The sequence below is a fragment of the Oncorhynchus tshawytscha genome, linkage group LG08 (assembly GCF_018296145.1).
Source record: "Oncorhynchus tshawytscha isolate Ot180627B linkage group LG08, Otsh_v2.0, whole genome shotgun sequence".
NCBI classification, from domain to species: domain Eukaryota; kingdom Metazoa; phylum Chordata; class Actinopteri; order Salmoniformes; family Salmonidae; genus Oncorhynchus; species Oncorhynchus tshawytscha.
In genome coordinates this window covers 81728175-81747074 of record NC_056436.1, presented here as the reverse complement: position 1 = coordinate 81747074, position 18900 = coordinate 81728175, and the positions used below count along the sequence as shown (strand labels likewise).

The window sequence follows — 18900 nt, the reverse complement described above, 5'->3', positions numbered from 1 at the left end:
TTCTGTTTTACACATTTTGTTATTCTAAAATGGATGAAAAAAATAATCCTCATCAATCTACACACAATACCCCATAATGACATCACAATACCCCATAGTGACATCACAATACCCCATAATGACAAAGCAAAAACTGTTTTTTTTTTAGAAATACCTTATTTACATAAGTATTTAGACCCTTTGCTATGACACTCAAAATGGAGCTCATGTGCTTCCTGTTTCCATTGATAATCCTTGAGATGTTTCTACAACTTGATTGGAGTGGCACCTGCGGTAAATTCAATTGATTGGACATGATTTGCAAAGGCACACACCTGTCTATATAAGTTCCCACGGTTGACAGTGCATGTCAGAGCAAAAACCAAGCCATGAAGTCGAAGGAATTGTCCGTAGAGCTCCGAGACAGGATTGTGTCGCGGCACAGATCTGGGGAAGGGTACCAACACATTTCTACAGCATTGAAGGTCCCCAAGAACACAGTGACCTCCATCATTCTTAAATGGAAGAAGTTTGGAACCACCAAGACTCTTCCTAGAGCCGCCCGGCCAAACTGAGCAATAGGGGGAGAAGAGCCTTGGTCAGGGAGGTGACCAAGAACCCTATGGTCACTCTGACAGAGAGTTCACAGAGTTCCTCTGTGGAGATGGGAGAACCTTCCAGAAGGACAACGATCTTTGCAGCACTCCAACAATCAGGCCTTTATGTTAGAGGGGCCAGACGGAAGCCACTCCTCAGTAAAAGGCCCATGACAGCCCGCTTGGAGTTTTCCAAAAGGCACCTAAACACTCTCAGACCATGAGAAACAAGATGCTCTGGTCTGATGAAACCAAGATTGAACTCTTTGGCCTGAATGCCAAGTGTCACATCTGGAGGAAACCTGGCACCATCCCTTGGTGGTTGCAGCATCATGCTGTGGGGATTTTTTTCAGTGGCAAGGACTGGGAGACTAGTCAGGATCGAGGGAAAGATGAACGAAGCAAAATACAGAGAGATCCTTGATGAAAACCTGCTCCAGAGTGCTCAGGACCTCAGACTGGGGCAAAGGTTCACCTTCCAACAGGACAACAACTGTAAGCACACAGCCAAGACAACACAGGAGTGGCTTCAGGACAAGTCTCCGAATTTTCGATGAGTGGCTCAGCCAGAGCCCGGACCTGAACCCGATTGAACATCTCTGGAGAGACCTGAAAATAGCTGTGCAGCGATGCTCCCCATCCAACCTGACAGAGATTGAGAGGATCTGCAGAGAAGAATGGGAGAAACCCCCCAAATACAGATGTGTTGTGCTTTGTCATTATCGGATATTGTGTGTAGATTGAAGAGGGGGTGGGGGGTTATTTAATACATTTTAGAAGAAGGCTGTAACGTATCAAAATGTGGAAAAAGTCAAGGGGTCTGAATACTTTCCTAATGCACTGTACATAGGTCTGCAAAATGAATGTCCTTTATAGAATAGACCTATAGGTCTGCAAAATGAAAGTCCTTTATAGAATAGACCTATAGGTCTGCAAAATGAAAGTCCTTTATAGAATAGACCTATAGGTCTGCAAAATGAAAGTCCTTTATAGAATAGACCTATAGGTCTGCAAAATGAAAGTCCTTTATAGAATAGACCTATAGGTCTGCAAAATGAAAGTCCTTTATAGAATAGACCTATAGGTCTGCAAAATTAAAGTCCTTTATAGAATAGACCTATAGGTCTGCAAAATGAAAGTCCTTTATAGAATAGACCTATAGGTCTGCAAAATGAAAGTCCTTTATAGAATAGACCTATAGGTCTGCAAAATTAAAGTCCTTTATAGAATAGACCTATAGGTCTGCAAAATTAAAGTCCTTTATAGAATAGACCTATAGGTCTGCAAAATGAAAGTCCTTTATAGAATAGACCTATAGGTCTGCAAAATGAATGTCCTTTATAGAATAGACCTATAGGTCTGCAAAATGAAAGTCCTTTATAGAATAGACCTATAGGTCTGCAAAATGAAAGTCCTTTATAGAATAGACCTATAGGTCTGCAAAATGAATGTCCTTTATAGAATAGACCTATAGGTCTGCAAAATGAAAGTCCTTTATAGAATAGACCTATAGGTCTGCAAAATGAAAGTCCTTTATAGAATAGACCTATAGGTCTGCAAAATGAAAGTCCTTTATAGAATAGACCTATAGGTCTGCAAAATGAATGTCCTTTATAGAATAGACCTATAGGTCTGCAAAATGAAAGTCCTTTATAGAATATACCTGTAGGTCTGCAAAATGAAACTCATTTTGAGAATAGGTCAACTAAAGAGGTATTTTTTTTACTAAGGTCAAAGGTCTGGAAATATTGCTTCTTTATGTTATGTCCAGGGTGCCTTCCCTCCCTCTTTTGGTAGTTACCATCTTAGATGTTGTTGAGGGAGAAGAGGGCAGGGGTGGGTGGGTACCAGTAGATCAGAGACTCAGCCAGTCCCAGGAACCCAGGACAGATGTCAGTCCTTTCAGGGGAGAAATAATCAGGGACGGACCACAAAAGCCCCCCCCCCAGCTTCCATCTTTCATGATCTGCTCCTGTGGAAGCTGATGTGAACCACCAAGGGCCAAAGAGCCCAGTGAGACCCAAAGGAGTTGTCTCCACCCCTCTTGTCCCCTATACCGATCCCATACCGCCCAGTCCCCCTGTATAGAATTAATAGGTTTAACTGGCAGATCTAGCCCCGGAGCCTTTGATTCAGGCGGCCATTAACAACTATTAATTTTGCCTCCGGCAATTAATGATAGATTTTGCTGGTCTGAAAAGAGGGATTAAGCAGTTGGAGTTTTTGTAGGCACACAGGGGAGTAAAGCCGAGTTAAAATGTGATTATTGTCCCCCTGCATGGTAGGCCTTGAATCAGCTAACTGGAGTTAAGTCCCTTTTACAAGGAATGAGGTTACTCTATTCAGAAAGGAACAGAAATAGGATGTGTTATAGGAAATGCCTGCCATTTACGTTATTCTATATAGTAAGCTACAAAGGACAGAACTCTGTTGAATGGAACATTCATCGACACGTCAGGTCATTACAGATTACATGTATAGTTTCAGTACATCGAATGAGGAATGGAAACAGTCCCCTTGAATATGCATCTTCGTTTATGATATTAATTCAGTATTTTACTCATAACTTTATTCATTCAAATACTTACAGTATAGCCTTAGTTAAGTACAGCTGTTAAAGGCAAAGTTGGCCGACATAGTTTTGTCATATCATCTGCTGGCTTAATCATTTATTTGAATTTACATTTAATTTGGTGGTAAATGAATGATGTCAAGTGAATTAATTGGTTATCTGGGGGAGCTCAATTGATTTGGTCAATGCCCATGTTGATGGCGCTCTCTAGTGGCTTTTTAAGATAACATTGATGTTACGTTCAAATGAGATCTGGGAAAGAATGGATGATATATATTTTAATTTAAAAAATACAAGGCCTTATATTTTTCATAATTACCTATTTGCAAAAATGTGTTTTAATTCAATTAAACAATGTGATTTTTAAAATGTACCCTGAATTACTATAACTTTATTATAGTTAAGTAAATAATATTGATTAATTTCACGTGTATTATTTTGTAATATCTACATAATGAAAACTTCCATCTACTACCTAATTGCAATTTAACCTTGAAGTATATTTAGGCTCAAATTGTGGGACGTTTTGCGCGCCTATTATTGCTGTCTCTCTCTCAGTGCGGTCTCATTTATTTACACTCGCGCACAAACATTTCCTGTCTCTGTCAGCTCGAGTCCATAAAGGTCAATTAGGGAGAAGAATGTCAGTGTCGGGTCTGACTTTAAGCTTTTACCTCCACACACCTGGCTTCTAGGAACATAATACCTGGTTAAGTGAGGGCCAGTATGCCTGGAGCGACTTCTTTACTCATGGAAAACGAATTAACAGACTGTAGTGGCCCATAATGCATTAGTCGCTCAGTTTGGGGCTATACCTGCAGTCTTGTGTCCATCACACTATTGTCATTCGAGTATATTAGAATTGAGCGATTTAGATTATATATTTACTTATAGCTGTTTGCAGTTTGTTCTTTAATAAATCCACACTTTATGTTTTGGACACAGCATTTTCTATATGGAAATTATTGTACACCATTTCTCATCTATAGACCAAAGATTTATTAGACAAAAATACAAGCAAATTGCATATCAAGTAGCTAAAAAATATCAGTCAAAACTAACATATAGAGACAGTAATCAGTAGAACAGAAAAAAATAGCAGTATAGAATTAGGAGGCTAGGTCTATATCCTGGGTTCAGTACAGAGGGCTAGGTCTATATCCTGGGTTCAGTACAGAGGGCTAGGCCTATATCCTGGGTTCAGTACAGAGGGCTAGGCCTATATCCTGGGTTCAGTACAGAGGGCAAGGTCTATATCCTGGGTTCAGTACAGAGGGCTAGGCCTATATCCTGGGTTCAGTACAGAGGGCTAGGCCTATATCCTGGGTTCAGTACAGAGGGCTAGGCCTATATCCTGGGTTCAGTTCAGAGGGCTAGGCCTATATCCTGGGTTCAGTACAGAGGGCTAGGCCTATATCCTGGGTTCAGTACAGAGGGCTAGGCCTATATCCTGGGTTCAGTACAGAGGGCTAGGTCTATATCCTGGGTTCAGTACAGAGGGCTAGGTCTATATCCTGGGTTCAGTACAGAGGGCTAGGCCTGTATCCTGGGTTCAGTACAGAAAGCAAGGCCTATATCCTGGGTTCAGTACAGAGGGCTAGGCCTATATCCTGGGTTCAGTACAGAGGGCTAGGTCTATATCCTGGGTTCAGTACAGAGGGCTAGGCCTATATCCTGGGTTCAGTACAGAAAGCTAGGCCTGTATCCTGGGTTCAGTACAGAAAGCAAGGCCTATATCCTGGGTTCAGTACAGAGGGCTAGGCCTATATCCTGGGTTCAGTACAGAAAGCTAGGCCTATATCCTGGGTTCAGTACAGAGGGCTAGGCCTATATCCTGGGTTCAGTATAGAGAGCTAGGCCTATATCCTGGGTTCAATACAGAAAGCAAGGCCTATATCCTGGGTTCAGTACAGAAGGCTAGGCCTATATCCTGGGTTCAGTACAGAGGGCTAGGCCTATATCCTGGGTTCAGTACAGAGGGCTAGGCCTATATCCTGGGTTCAGTACAGAGGGCTAGGCCTATATCCTGGGTTCAGTACAGAAAGCTAGGCCTATATCCTAGGTTCAGTAAAGAAAGCTAGGCCTATATCCTGGGTTCAGTACAGAAAGCTAGGCCTATATCCTGGGTTCAGTATAGAAAGCAAGGCCTATATCCTGGGTTCAGTACAGAAGGCTATGCCTATATCCTGGGTTCAGTATAGAAAGCTAGGCCTATATCCTGGGTTCAATACAGAAAGCAAGGCCTATATCCTGGGTTCAGTACAGAAGGCTAGGCCTATATCCTGGGTTCAGTATAGAAAGCTAGGCCTATATCCTGGGTTCAGTACAGAAAGCAAGGCCTATATCCTGGGTTCAGTACATGGATAAATGCACAACATAAACTGAAAAGAAACACAATAAAAAAGTCTGTGAGATGGAAAAAAAAACTAAATCACATAAGAGATGTTGTGAAAGAGGAATATAAAATACATTACAAAAATGACACGGCTAAATCTTCAGCCTAGTTGTTAGCTGATTGACGAGCTGAAGCATCCCATGCCAGGCCACACAGTGGTAAAATATAGTCGCTCTTGTTTGACAATAATTCAAGAATCACCGTGAATGTGTGTGATGGCCTCAAGGCATTTAGTAATATAACTTTAAATCAAAAATACACCCATGACTCGTCATTGTCCACGGAAATCAACTCATCCGTCTCCTTGCTCGGTGTTTCACCGTGAGCGTGGCTCTCCGGTACACCGGCAATGTCCCCATGGGCCTTCCTCCAACGCGTTCTCCTGTTCTGGAACCAGACTTTGACCTGTGTCTGGGTCAGTCTCAGCACTGAGGCCAGAAGCATCTTCTCAGTCCCGGTCATGTACCGCTGCTTACTGAACACTTCTTCTAGTTTGGTCAGCTGGTCGTCGGTGTAGCTGGTACGGATTCTCCTGCCAGATCTCCGCACGAAGGTTCCCCTGGAAAGCCTGCCCGGTTGCCCTGCAGAGAAAACAAACATTAATTTCCAAACAATATTCTTCCTTACACATTATCCAACATGGCCTGCATTATCACAATGACACCTATTCCCTTTTCCATTTGTAATTAAGAAGAGTCAGATCATCAGTTTTACAAGACAATGCAATACGAGACCTACCATGTAGGCTTATATCCCTTGGGCCAAAACAATCCAAGTCGGAAACATTGAGGACATAAATTGATCTCACCGTTATACAGACCTTGATTATAACCACTTAGATGCTGGTAGTAAACTGTGTGAAGTGAATTTGTGTCTCCAATATGCGACCAAGTCGGCATCGCCGGATGGTGCCTTGCGCCTCCGCCTGGTTGTTGGTTGTTCATGGCTTGTTGTGCAGCTGCTTCCCAGGAAGGACCCACGGAAAGGATAACTTCAACACTGAAGGAGCACGCTTTATTTGTCTTTGTCGTTAATAGAACCTTGTTTGGTAACGATGACGAGATGTCCGTTACTCCACCACAAATAGGAAAATATGATGGTTTAGGAGAAAGATGTCCCGTTGAAGGAACTCGCGCTCAGGCTTCCTCTCGTCATGCTGCGCCGATGAGTGTGGCTCAATGTGGCTCCTTCTCCAGGCGGGAGGCGAGGACTTTATACCCCGCCTCAAAAGATAGAGCATAGGGCCTGAAAGGTGTTGTCCCATCGAGTCAAAAACTACTTTGAGGAGATTAGTGTAAAGCTGTCGTCATGGGGCGGTGTTCTGGTCGACCAAGAGCCGATGGATCAATTATGACCTGACAAAGACTTCAGACAGGGGCTTTGCATGCGGGGCTGAAGTGACAAATCACCACAAAAGTAATCATTATTGAGTGTTGTCATGTGTTGCTGCCATGCTATGTTGTTGTCTTAGGTCTCTCTTTATATAATGTTGTAGTGTCTCTCTTGTTCTGATGTGTGTTTTGTCCTATATTTTTATTTTTTATTTTTAATCCCAGCCCCTGTTCCCGCAGGAGGCTTTTTGCCTTTTGGTAGACCGTAATTGTTAATACGAATTTGTTCTTAACTGACTTGCCTAGTTAAATAAAGGTTACATGAAAAATAGTCATGAAGCAGAAATAGGCATAACTTTTACAGTCTTGAGCAGACTTTAAATGCATAACAAGTTATGCCCGATTTTTATAAACTTATGTCATATGCTAAATTACAGACACAGTATATTGTAGACTTCTTGGTAGTGGTACAAGTATCTGTTTTTACATTTCTAGTGGATTCAAAATTAGGCTTGTCTATAACCAGTGAGACAATGCAGGGTTGACTTCAAGCGTGTGTGAAAGTACTCATTACTGTCTGTTTACAGGATCAGTAAGATTAAAGTCACACCTGGAATGACAGGCTACTAACACACCTTAATTTACACTCTCAAATCAGAGAGTACCATCAGTTAACTATCCCTAATATGCATTTATTGAGTAGATAAACTGCAACATGTGCTGTATCCCCCAATTATAGTGAGGGATGTCAACATAACAAAGCTCAGGTACAACGGTCTTCTGTCAGACAGAACTTCAAACAGATCAAATGGATGATGTTGGGTATTGAAAATACAATACAGATGTGTTCATTCATATTATGTACAATGAAGAACTTTATACATGAGGGGAAAAAAAAGACAATGCATGCTTTCCCCATGTTTTTCAGTCATAACTTCATTTACATACTGACTATTGTACAAAACCATTGACTTGTCTGGTCATTAAAAAATACATAACAGCAGTATGGTATATGGCCACACTGTTGTAAACACACCTTCATAATGTCTAGTCGGTCTCTGATAACCTTCTAAAGCACGGCTGTAAACCTTAACTGTTTTACCATCACCAACAAAGTCAAAATGGCACCCTGACACTCAACTCACTACCAGTTGAGCACGTGGTGGGTTACAATGGATACCGGATGAGAATACAACGCTACGGATCATGAAAATGGCATGCCAATCCGGGTGCATTACAATGTCGGAAAGAAAACCCTTTCGTAGTAACTCTGATGATAATATATTAAGCCAGACATTATTGCAGACTTCAGCTGAAGGACAGAGGGACTCCTGAAAAGTGCAAATGGTCCATCAGGATCACACCCAGCAGTGTTGGTCCATCAGGATCACACCCAGCAGAAAACCATCCCTACATCCCACTGCTGGCTGGCCTCTGAAGCTCAGCAGTGTTGGTCCATCTGGATCACACCCAGCAGTGTTGGTCCATCTGGATCACACTCAGCAGTGTTGGTCCATCTGGATCACACTCAGCAGTGTTGGTCCATCTGGATCACACTCAGCAGTGTTGGTCCATCTGGATCACACTCAGCAATGTTGGTCCATCTGGATCACACTCAGCAGTGTTGGTCCATCTGGATCACACTCAGCAGTGTTGGTCCACCTGGATCACACTCAGCAGTGTTGGTCCATCTGGATCACACTCAGCAGTGTTGGTCCATCTGGATCACATCACAGTGCAGTGTCCATGGTCCATCTGGGTCCATCATCACACTCAGCAATGTTGGTCCATCTGGATCACACTCAGCAGTGTTGGTCCATCTGGATCACACTCAGCAATGTTGGTCCATCTGGATCACACTCAGCAGTGTTGGTCCATCTGGATCACACCCAGCAGAAACCATCCCTACATCCTACTGCTGGCTGGCCTCTGAAGCTCAGCAGTGTTGGTCCATCTGGATCACACCCAGCAGAAACCATCCCTACATCCTACTGCTGGCTGGCCTCTGAAGCTCAGCAGTGTTGGTCCATCTGGATCACACCCAGCAACAAACCATCCCTACATCCTACTGCTGGCTGGCCTCTGAAGCTCAGCAGTGTTGGTCCATCTGGATCACACCCAGCAGAAACCATCCCTACATCCTACTGCTGGCTGGCCTCTGAAGCTCAGCAGTGTTGGTCCAGCCCAGATGCTGCTGGAAGTGGTGTTGGAGGGCCAGTAGGAGGCACCCCTTTCCTCTGGTCTAAATAAATATCCCAATGCCCCCAGGGCAGTGATTGAGGACATTGCTCTGTGTAAGGTGCCGTCTTTCAGATGGGACGTTAAACGGGTGTTCTGACTCTCTGTGGTCACTAAAGATCCCATGACACTTATCACAAGAATATGGGTGTTAACCCCGGTGTCCTGGCTAAATTCCCAATCTGGCCCTCATACCATCATGGTCATCTAACCATCCCCAGCTTCCAATTGGCTCATTCATCCCCCCTCCTGTAACTATTCCCCAGGTCGTTGCTGTAAATTGGAATGTGTTCACAGTCAACTTACCAAGTCAAATAAGGGTAAAAATAAATAAACAAACAAACAAACAAACAAACAAACAAACAGATACAAAGGCCATTGCTTATTATTTCAGTACAACTTTCCTTTCATGTATTGTCAATATTGGCAAAGAGTCTGTAGTTCAAAGCCCCTGAAGTTAGGCCTGCATGAGATCCAGTCACTCACGGATCCAGTCACTCACGGATCCAGTCACTCACGGATCCCGTCACTCACGGATCCCGTCACTCACGGATCCCGTCACTCACGGATCCCGTCACTCACGGATCCAGTCACTCACAGATCCAGTCACTCACAGATCCAGTCACTCACAGATCCAGTCACTCACAGATCCAGTCACTCACAGTTCTGAATGCAAGTTAGACATACAGTTCTAAAGGATGACATCATATAGCTAGTTCAATATAAATACATTCCATCTCTCAAATGCGGGAAGGCGTTGCTGGGGTCAAAGGCCAAAGCCTCTTCTCTGGGTCAGCCAAAAGATGTCTTCTGATGCGTTTTTTTGAGAAAAAAATAAAATAATAATCTACTTTTTGAATTTTTTTATCCATGTCTTCCAGACACTTCAAGCAGGGGAAACATCACCCCTCTGCGCCAGGGTCACATTCATTAGGGCACACAAAAACAAGTGTTTCTTATTGGAGAAGCTCAGGTAGTCCCACCCTGTTTTAGTCTGTTTTATTCCGTTTGGTGGATAATGAACATAACACAGGTGAGAGGCAGCATGGGTCTATCATTGGGGTCCTATTAGTTCAGCAGACACCAGGGAGTCTTGTCTGTGTCACACTCCAGTTTGATGTTGAGGACAGTGACAGGGGCTCCACTAATAGTCAGCTCCTGTCTCGACTCCACCTTGTACTGCAAGTTAGTCAGCCCGCCCTCAGGGTCAACCTTGAATTGTTCCTTCCAAAAATGAGGAGAGAGAACCATAATGTCAGTAGTGTGATTAGAAATACAACCAAAGAGATCAATCCAGTATCCGTCTATCTCAGAATGCAACACAACACGGTAGGAGGTGAATGCATCTCTACCTGTTTCTGTGCAGCCATTCTCTTCTGGTCTCTCTTCCTCCAGGCAGGGTCATGGATGTGGCGAAAGGTTTTATACCCTGTTTTTATCCCACTGGGCCTGAAGAGCTGGCAAACAGAAAATGACAGATTGATTATATTATTCCTTGTATTTAGAGACGTGGCAACAGTTTTTTTTTTTACTGGTCTACATGCAAACGTACCCTGTAGTTTTCCTAATGTGTAGGTAGAGGAGTCAGATACTGATGCTTATCAGTCATTGGCTTGTCATTCTTTTGGAGTAATTTTAAGGATTAGCCAGCGATCTGTCTCTTTGTGACACGTAAAGGACAGTCCTGGTTTACCTGTAATCCAGCAGTTCTTAGTCTCCTGTAGAATTCATCGTCTTCTCTCCCCCATCCCCAGAACCGGTTGGACATGCCGTTGCACTTCAGGAACACAGAACATGACACAGCTAAAACACACCGCCACCCTGTACAATCATAATTATCTATCCTGATGACTAGACACTTTACCCTGCCTTCATGTACATATCAACCTCAAATACCTTATTATTATCTATCCTGATGTCTAGTCACTTTACCCTGTCTTCATGTACATATCAACTTCAAATACCTTATTATTATCTATCCTGATGACTAGACACTTTACCCTGCCTTCATGTACATATCAACCTCAAATACCTTATTATTATCTATCCTGATGACTAGTCACTTTACCCTGCCTTCATGTACATATCTACCTTAAATACCCTGCACATTGATCTGGTTCTGGTACTTCCTGTACATAGCTCCACATTGATCTGGTACTGGTACTTCCTGTATATAGCTCCACATTGATCTGGCACTGGTACTTCCTGTATTATAGCTCCACACTGATCTGGTACTGGTACTTCCTGTATATAGCTCCACACTGATCTGGTACTGGTACTTCCTGTATATAGCTCCACACTGATCTGGTACTGGTACTTCCTGTATATAGCTCCACACTGATCTGGTACTGGTACTTCCTGTATATAGCTCCACACTGATCTGGTACTGGTACTTCCTGTATATAGCTCCACACTGATCTGGTACTGGTACTTCCTGTATATAGCTCTATTCTTGTGTATTTTATTTTATTCCTCACATGTTACTATTTTTAAACTCTGCATTGTTGGGAAAGGGCTTGTAAGCAAGCTTTTCACTGTAAAGTTTACATCAGTTGTATTTGGTGCATGTGATGAATACAATTTTATTAGAATATGTGTATGGGTAAATAATGAATTGAATGTACTAGAGCTCTGAAGTGCTGTCTATTATTACTGATAATGAATGATTATCTTAACAATGGGCTAACCTACCATGTGATAATGACTGAAACAAACAATAGGCCATGTGATAATGACTGATTAACAAACAACAGGCTAACCTACCATGTGATAATGCTGTTTGGTGAGCAGCAGGATTCCTCCCACGTATGTCTTGTAGTGATACAGGGGGTGCAGCTCTGGTGAGGCCACGTGGAACGGGCCCTCCTCTGGGAAACCATAGTCCAGAGCTTGATTCAGAGGTAACAAGTCCACATCATGCATGGCGATGTAATCAGTGTCGTTACCACTCTCCGTGTAACCAACGTTAATGAGAGAGGCTCTGTTGAACCTGCGGTGAGATATGGGTGGAACTCATTATTTACTACCAGGAGGAGTCAATATTTCATTGGTAAGGTGCAAATCAACGAGGCACACATCCAGACTATAGTTCCCCTGTGCCAATCAGAATTCATCAACAACCACTGGACTAAAATAGAATAGAAAATATATTGTGGCCTTCAGATTAGACAGTAACAGCACTTCTGTTGTAGGCCTAATGACTAATGAGGCAACATAACGTCTTCCATCACTTACCGATAGTGATCCATCTGGTTAATTACAAAGATCTTATGCAGTATTTTCTTGTTGTTCAAGAAGGTGTGCATGAAGGGGACAAACACCAGCAGCTCCTCAAACCTCTCCCTGAAAGGTATCAGGAGGGCCAGCTTGTGAGGACCCCAGGAAGGGTCGTCCGCAGCGGATGCCTGTCTCTCCAGCGGACAAGGCTGATGGGGGATGCGTCCGTCATCCACTACAACCCGGCTCATGTCTCCTGTACAGCTGAGTTGGAGCCATAGGAGGGAGACCAGTACCAGCACCACACACAGACCAAATAGTTTGTAGACTGTGCATTTCCCAGACCAGAATCTGAAAGTAATAGCAAGTCTCATTCAGCAATGTAGTGCAGTCAATCTATGGTATGTTACACACCTGAACCACAAACTGACCAAGTGAGAGGTTTAGTAGCATTAACTCAGCTAGGCACAAGTATTGTACACTAAACGCTTGCACAACCAAACCCACACACACTGTATGCAATGGCTACGTCTAGATTGTAAGGAATGGCTGGTTTAAAATACTATCACGCAATTTTACCAGAAATCTAACTCAAAATCAACCCACCAACATTATTTCACACAACAAAATCTGAGAGCAACACACTTCCTATTGTCCTCATCTATTCACTGATTACTCTTCTTCTATTGTCCTCATCTATTCACTGATTACTCTATTGTCCTCATCTACTCACTGATTACTCTTCTTCTATTGTCCTCATCTATTCACTGATTACTCTTCTTCTATTGTCCTCATCTATTCACTGATTACTCTTCTTCTATTGTCCTCATCTATTCACTGATTACTCTTCTTCTATTGTCCTCATCTACTCACTGAATACTCTTCTTCTATTGTCCTCATCTATTCACTGATTACTCTTCTATTGTCCTCATCTATTCACTGATTACTCTTCTTCTATTGTCCTCATCTATTCACTGATTACTCTTCTTCTATTGTCCTCATCTATTCACTGATTACTCTTCTTCTATTGTCCTCATCTAATCACTGAATACTCTTCTTCTATTGTCCTCATCTATTCACTGATTACTCTTCTTCTATTGTCCTCATCTACTCACTGATAACACATTCTTCTATTGTAGTCAACTACACTCCTCTGGATGAGGTACTTTTAGTGTCTCATTTATTTGAGGTTGAACAATACTAAGAAATATTTCAACCATCTTAAACATCTGACTGCAATCAATTTACACCAGCTGCATTCGTTTTTAAAGAAATAGGCAAGTGTACCAATGTAATAGCCAGAGATTTAGGCTTTAGTGTACCTACAGTAACGTTATTAGTGTATTGGTATGATTCACAAGCTAGTAGATAAAAATGAAACATTTACTAGCTCGCTAATATCGGTTCACTCATCTAGACTAATCCTAGGATAGGGTCATTGTGAACATCAGGGCTACCGTTATGTTTTACCTTCGGTCTTCTTTGAAATAGAGGACTGGTTTCCTTCTTGATGAATACATCATTTTCGAGGTTGCAAATGACAACAGCTTCAAGATTTCACAGAAAAATCCAGTTATGCTATTCCCCAGATTCTGACAGTAGCTCCTCATAAAACAGAGAATGTCGTCGTGATTCTACAATCGAACCTCTTCATTATTCCTGGCTCTCTCCTTTGCAGTCGGATTATTTTGATGTCCAACTGGTGTTCTTGTCATATTCTTCCTCGAAATATCACATTACGCCTTTGGTTACTGAAAGTGAAATGCCGTGCCAATGTTCTTATTACATTGGCAAAGCTTTGGCTTGACGCTGGCTAATAACAGAGCAACATTGCTGCTCGCTGATAGCGACCTAGCAGGGGTGTAATCATTAGTCCAAACAGTTGCAGAACGTTTAGCAACTAAAACGAGAGTTTCTATTGGACAAATGAAGGTTGGTCCCGCCTCGTTTCATTCTGTTTAAGAAACGTTTTACAACAGAATCGGCGTAATGACGACGCCCCGGGTGTACACGTTGCAACATAGCAGAGCAAGGAAATGTTGTTCCTATCCATGTCCTACTGCACAATGAGACAAATATTGTTCTGTGGTGAGACACGTGGATTTCGGGAAACAAAAAAGTCTAGCAACAAACTATACAAATATAATTTGTTTCAATAATTAACTGTATTTTACACACTACCATACGAAAGTTACATTGAAATAATTAGTTATTTCGCTAAAGAGCTTCTACACAAGAAAATATCAACACCTGAATTTATAAGGTCCGCCTACGATATTGCTCCGGGGGAAACACGTTATATAGACAACGTTCCTACGCATTTGCGGAACTATAGAACGCATTCCCTATGGGATGGACCCACCTCTGATCTAATCTTTTTGTTGGGTAAAGTGTCGGTGGAAAACAATCATTCAGGATGGCTAGTCATTGGTGACAACTTTATTTTTTTAGTGCAATGTAATCAAGTTTTGACATTTACATAATCTAAAATTAAAATCCCCCCCACCCAAAACAAACCAGTACCAACTGATTCAAATCATACTCGAAATCTCTGATACTGTATCTAACCATATAAATGCAAAGAAACACCAATGATGCACTAATTCAACAAGGAACAGTTTGGGGAATTATTAAGGACAAACAAAAAACAGATTAATTGACCAAAAATATTTTCTGCAAAAAAGATCCAGTGTAGTTCAAATTGTTCTGAGTGACAAGAAGCAATGACCGCTATCTGGCTAAATACTTTAAGTGTACAATGGATGTTTACACACAAATCAACTCCTTGTACATGATGAGAACTGGAGCAAACCTGTTAACCTGGACAACAATTCTTTATTTAATCAAATCAGTGTCTTCAAAACTCTACCTGAGTATTTGCAGAAAGGAAATGGACAAACCAAAACCTCTCTAGGTTCACTTAGATATGCAGCACAGATGAAAAAACAACCAATGTTCACATGACCACCAAGCCAGTAGATTGTGATATGGGAACATATTTGGCAGTGTATTCAGCAAGTTAGGGAAAAACGATGTGAACTGCTTTCGTACTTCAGCAAATGCATAGCTAGTATGTCAAAGTTTTCCATGAAACTACCATATTAACATCAGACACTCTGGCACCAACCTTTAACCAAAGCGTTATGTCTCTTATCTCACTTTCCAACTTCATAAATAAAACAGACAGAGCCCGTATTCAGAAAGCGTCAGAGTACAAGTGCTGATCTAGGATCGGTTTCTCCTTTTAAATCAAAATGAATAACAGATACTAGATCAGCAGATCTACTCAGAGGTGCTTTGCGAAAACCGGTTAACAAGAGAAAGTTCCCAAAGTTTCAAGATCTTCAATTTAAAATTCCGCATATTCTAGATGTCTTTCTGTTTCTAAACACACAGACCACGACCAACAACTAAATACATCGGGGGTTGAAATGTACATTCATTTGACGCTAAATAAAAACGTAAAGATTACTATGCACCGATGACCAAAAATAAGTTTCATAAATCAAGTCACCATTTCTGTTGTAGGGCTCTAAACCAAAATAGGTGCTCTCTCTCAACCAGTAACAAAACCCCCATTACAATGCATGTAGAGTGAGAACAATGTCTAATCAGTTTGAAAACACACCTGTTATGCTGAGAGAAGAGATGCGGCCTGGAATGTGACTGACAGGCATTCTAGTCACAAACAGTGCTACAGAAATATCTTACGGGATGTCAATGTTTGAGATCGATAGTACAATATCATTTCTTCCCAGCCAAATATAAAACAGAGCATACAGTAGAGGATCATAAATAAAACCAATTGCAAACAGTGTTCTTACAGAAACAGCAATGGGGAATATCAAAGTCACAAAAGGGGTTTTAAAAATCCAAAAGTTGAGCCCTTTCAAAATAAAAAAGTAACTGGGTTTTCACTGATAGAACGGTAACCTCACCCATCTGTACACGTACTTCTGGGAGATATCACACATTCTCACTAATGGTTAAGTCCTGCATTCAGACCAGGGTTTTGTTCAACACACATATCAATTCAGGAAGTTCATTCAAATTGAATTGATTCATGAAAAAATGCCTCAGAAAACAAGGGGCGAATTTTCAATTCAAGAATAGTGTGTAAGTTAACTCCCCGAATTTACTGATTTGATCCCCAATCCGGACTCAGAAACGACAATATGAGAGTGCATGTTTACACTAATTTCTTGGCCTCAAAGAAACTTTTGAGGTGTCTCATCTGCCAGAAACCAATGGCCACCAGGATCAATGTCTGAACGATGGACCACCACAGAACCCTCTGGTTGGTGCTCTCACTGGTCTGCCTGAAGCGCTCCTCGCGGTACTGAAAAAGACAGCAATTATAAATACAAATACTAGCACATGAGCTAAGGCAATGAATTTCTTGAATCTACTCACTAGTATATCTGACAGGATTGGATAAGTGGAAGCAATATGGTGATATTTCAACCTAGCCATTCAGAAGACTATAGTAAGGTGTTACTCACATGCTTATATATATATATATATATATATCCAATCCCCTCAGATTAACAGGAGTGGCTAGAGTATGGGGGCTAGAGGTCGATTTGCAATTTAGGAAATGTCTTAAGTTTGCCTTGAACAGACATTTCATTATATTTGAAGGAGAAAACATCGCACCAAATGGCGGCCTGCTGATAGTCTCGCTTTCATTCCGCTCGGTGTGTTTTAGGGACCATCCGCCAGTACGTGTCTGACATTATTTTAGCATTTTTCTACATCTAGACTTGATTAGCGAATTATAGCTGGCACTCTGTTCAAAGGTGCTAAGTAGCCTCGGCCGGTAAACACTACCGGCGTGTCCGGGGCTTTACTCAGCAGGACAGCTGATGTACACACCCTCTGATAGTTCTGCTCCTTCTGGATCTGGTCCACCTGCTCCACCAGCTGTCTCACTCTCAGCTGCAGCTCTGTCAGCTTGTCTTTGGCTGCAATCTCTGCATAGTTATTGGTGTGCTCTCCCACTTGGATGTCCAGGTGAACTCTCTGAGGAAAAAAAGGGTGGTTCACAGCAATTGAGAGGAGAATCAAAATGAGTATTTACTTTTTTACCCTATACTCTTACACCCCCTGCATCCTGCCATTAACTGTTCTTATTGACCCACAATTCATATGCATTTTGTGGGTGCAATAGCCTTTTCCCCCCACATTTGTCACACTAATGTACTTACAAGCATTCCTCCAGCGAAGAGGGCAAACTTGGAGGAGTTGGAGTGAAGGCAGATCTGATGTTCTCCTGGGGTGTGAGAGGTGAAGGTGAATCTTCCCTCTGATCCATACTGACGAGACAGGATCACCTAGAGTCCAAACAGGAAACACACAGAAAGAACAACTTTTTCAGTATCATCACTATTCAATTCAATGCAGTTTGGGTCATGATTGTTCTCACAAGTCTCTCTCTCAGAGAATACCATATGAAGTGAATGACTAGTTGCAAAGTGTAGTATCCTACCTTCTCATCAGGGTCTTTCACCTCAACAAACATCCCCAGACCCTGTGTGGCAGGTAGGTACTCTTCTTTCTGCTTGTCGTACAATTGTGTACGATAGTTTCCTAAAAAAAGAGAAAATACAATTGTTTACACATGCCAGCCAATGATTGCTTCTACGGTCCAATCCTTACAAGTGCCTAGTTAGGAAGTAAACTGTTAGGGCCAGGGGTTGATTCTGGGCAGGACCTACAGTATGTTAAACAGTATATGGATGGTAAGACAGTAAAATATGTAGTTCCATGGTTTATTTATTAAATTATCAAAAGCATGAGTAACCTATTTCCAATATTAGTTCAAGCTAGGGGAGGACATCAACGACAGGTGTCTGCTTGTTTTTGTTAGTTATTACTGTATCGTTGTAGCTAGAAACATACAATTTTCGCTCTACACGCGATAACTTCTACAAATATGTGTAATTACGCAACCAATTAACTTTATTTGAATAGCTAACGTTAGCCTGCTCGTGAATATGAGTAGCTAGCTAGCCAAGTCTGCCAACTGAAAAGTAAGTTCACTGCCCTCTCTACAGAGTTTAATGTTGGCTGGCTAGATAACTAACTAGATTGCTGGCTAAATGTTAACTCGAATTCGGAAGCTAGTTTGACGAATTAGCAAACAAACTAGCTCGCTAGCTGACTTCCCAAGACTAAATAGCATAGCAATCCCAATGGCCACAAGACACTGACCGATGATCATCGTTTCATCCGGAATTTCCTCTATGAAGCATTTCTTCTCAGTCTCCCCGATGTGAAAGTACAGCGAGGAAACAAATGTGTAATAAACGTTCAAAAGCAAAACTGACAACACACAAGACCGCATTTTGACTGCCACCATCTTCCAGCCGGTTACAGAAGACGGATGTTGTGATTCGAGTCTGCGCAGACATCAATGCCACGTAAACTATCGCTTACCATCGTCCAATCAACACTCGAGTTAGACTTGTGGTTGTTGTAGTTCTAATGTTCTTCCGGTATGCACTGTGCAGGGGTTTGTTTCAACCTAAAACTAACAAAATGAATGCAAATAATTAACTGATCATGGTCTTC

The 18900-nt window shown here is 41.9% G+C and overlaps 3 protein-coding genes across 3 annotated transcripts; all 3 read right to left on the bottom strand.

Moving 5' to 3' along the window:
* Positions 1-4175: 4175 nt before the first annotated feature.
* Positions 4176-6663, bottom strand: LOC112257055 (homeobox protein notochord-like). Its single transcript, XM_024430635.2, has 2 exons — positions 6363-6663; positions 4176-6123 (listed from the first exon to the last, which is right to left on the bottom strand). The coding sequence occupies exons 1-2, from the start codon at positions 6484-6486 to the stop codon at positions 5792-5794; spliced, it is 456 nt and encodes a 151-aa protein (XP_024286403.1). The 5' UTR covers positions 6487-6663; the 3' UTR covers positions 4176-5791.
* A 2815-nt stretch (positions 6664-9478) lies between these two features.
* On the bottom strand, positions 9479-14594 carry LOC112255876 (beta-1,4-galactosyltransferase 7). Its single transcript, XM_024428715.2, has 6 exons — positions 13798-14594; positions 12346-12678; positions 11875-12100; positions 10805-10888; positions 10464-10568; positions 9479-10335 (listed from the first exon to the last, which is right to left on the bottom strand). The coding sequence occupies exons 1-6, from the start codon at positions 13935-13937 to the stop codon at positions 10180-10182; spliced, it is 1044 nt and encodes a 347-aa protein (XP_024284483.1). The 5' UTR covers positions 13938-14594; the 3' UTR covers positions 9479-10179.
* A 157-nt stretch (positions 14595-14751) lies between these two features.
* LOC112255877 (transmembrane emp24 domain-containing protein 9) lies at positions 14752-18721 on the bottom strand. Its single transcript, XM_024428716.2, has 5 exons — positions 18541-18721; positions 17816-17916; positions 17535-17660; positions 17203-17349; positions 14752-16666 (listed from the first exon to the last, which is right to left on the bottom strand). The coding sequence occupies exons 1-5, from the start codon at positions 18686-18688 to the stop codon at positions 16517-16519; spliced, it is 672 nt and encodes a 223-aa protein (XP_024284484.1). The 5' UTR covers positions 18689-18721; the 3' UTR covers positions 14752-16516.
* Between the last annotated feature and the right edge of the window lie 179 nt (positions 18722-18900).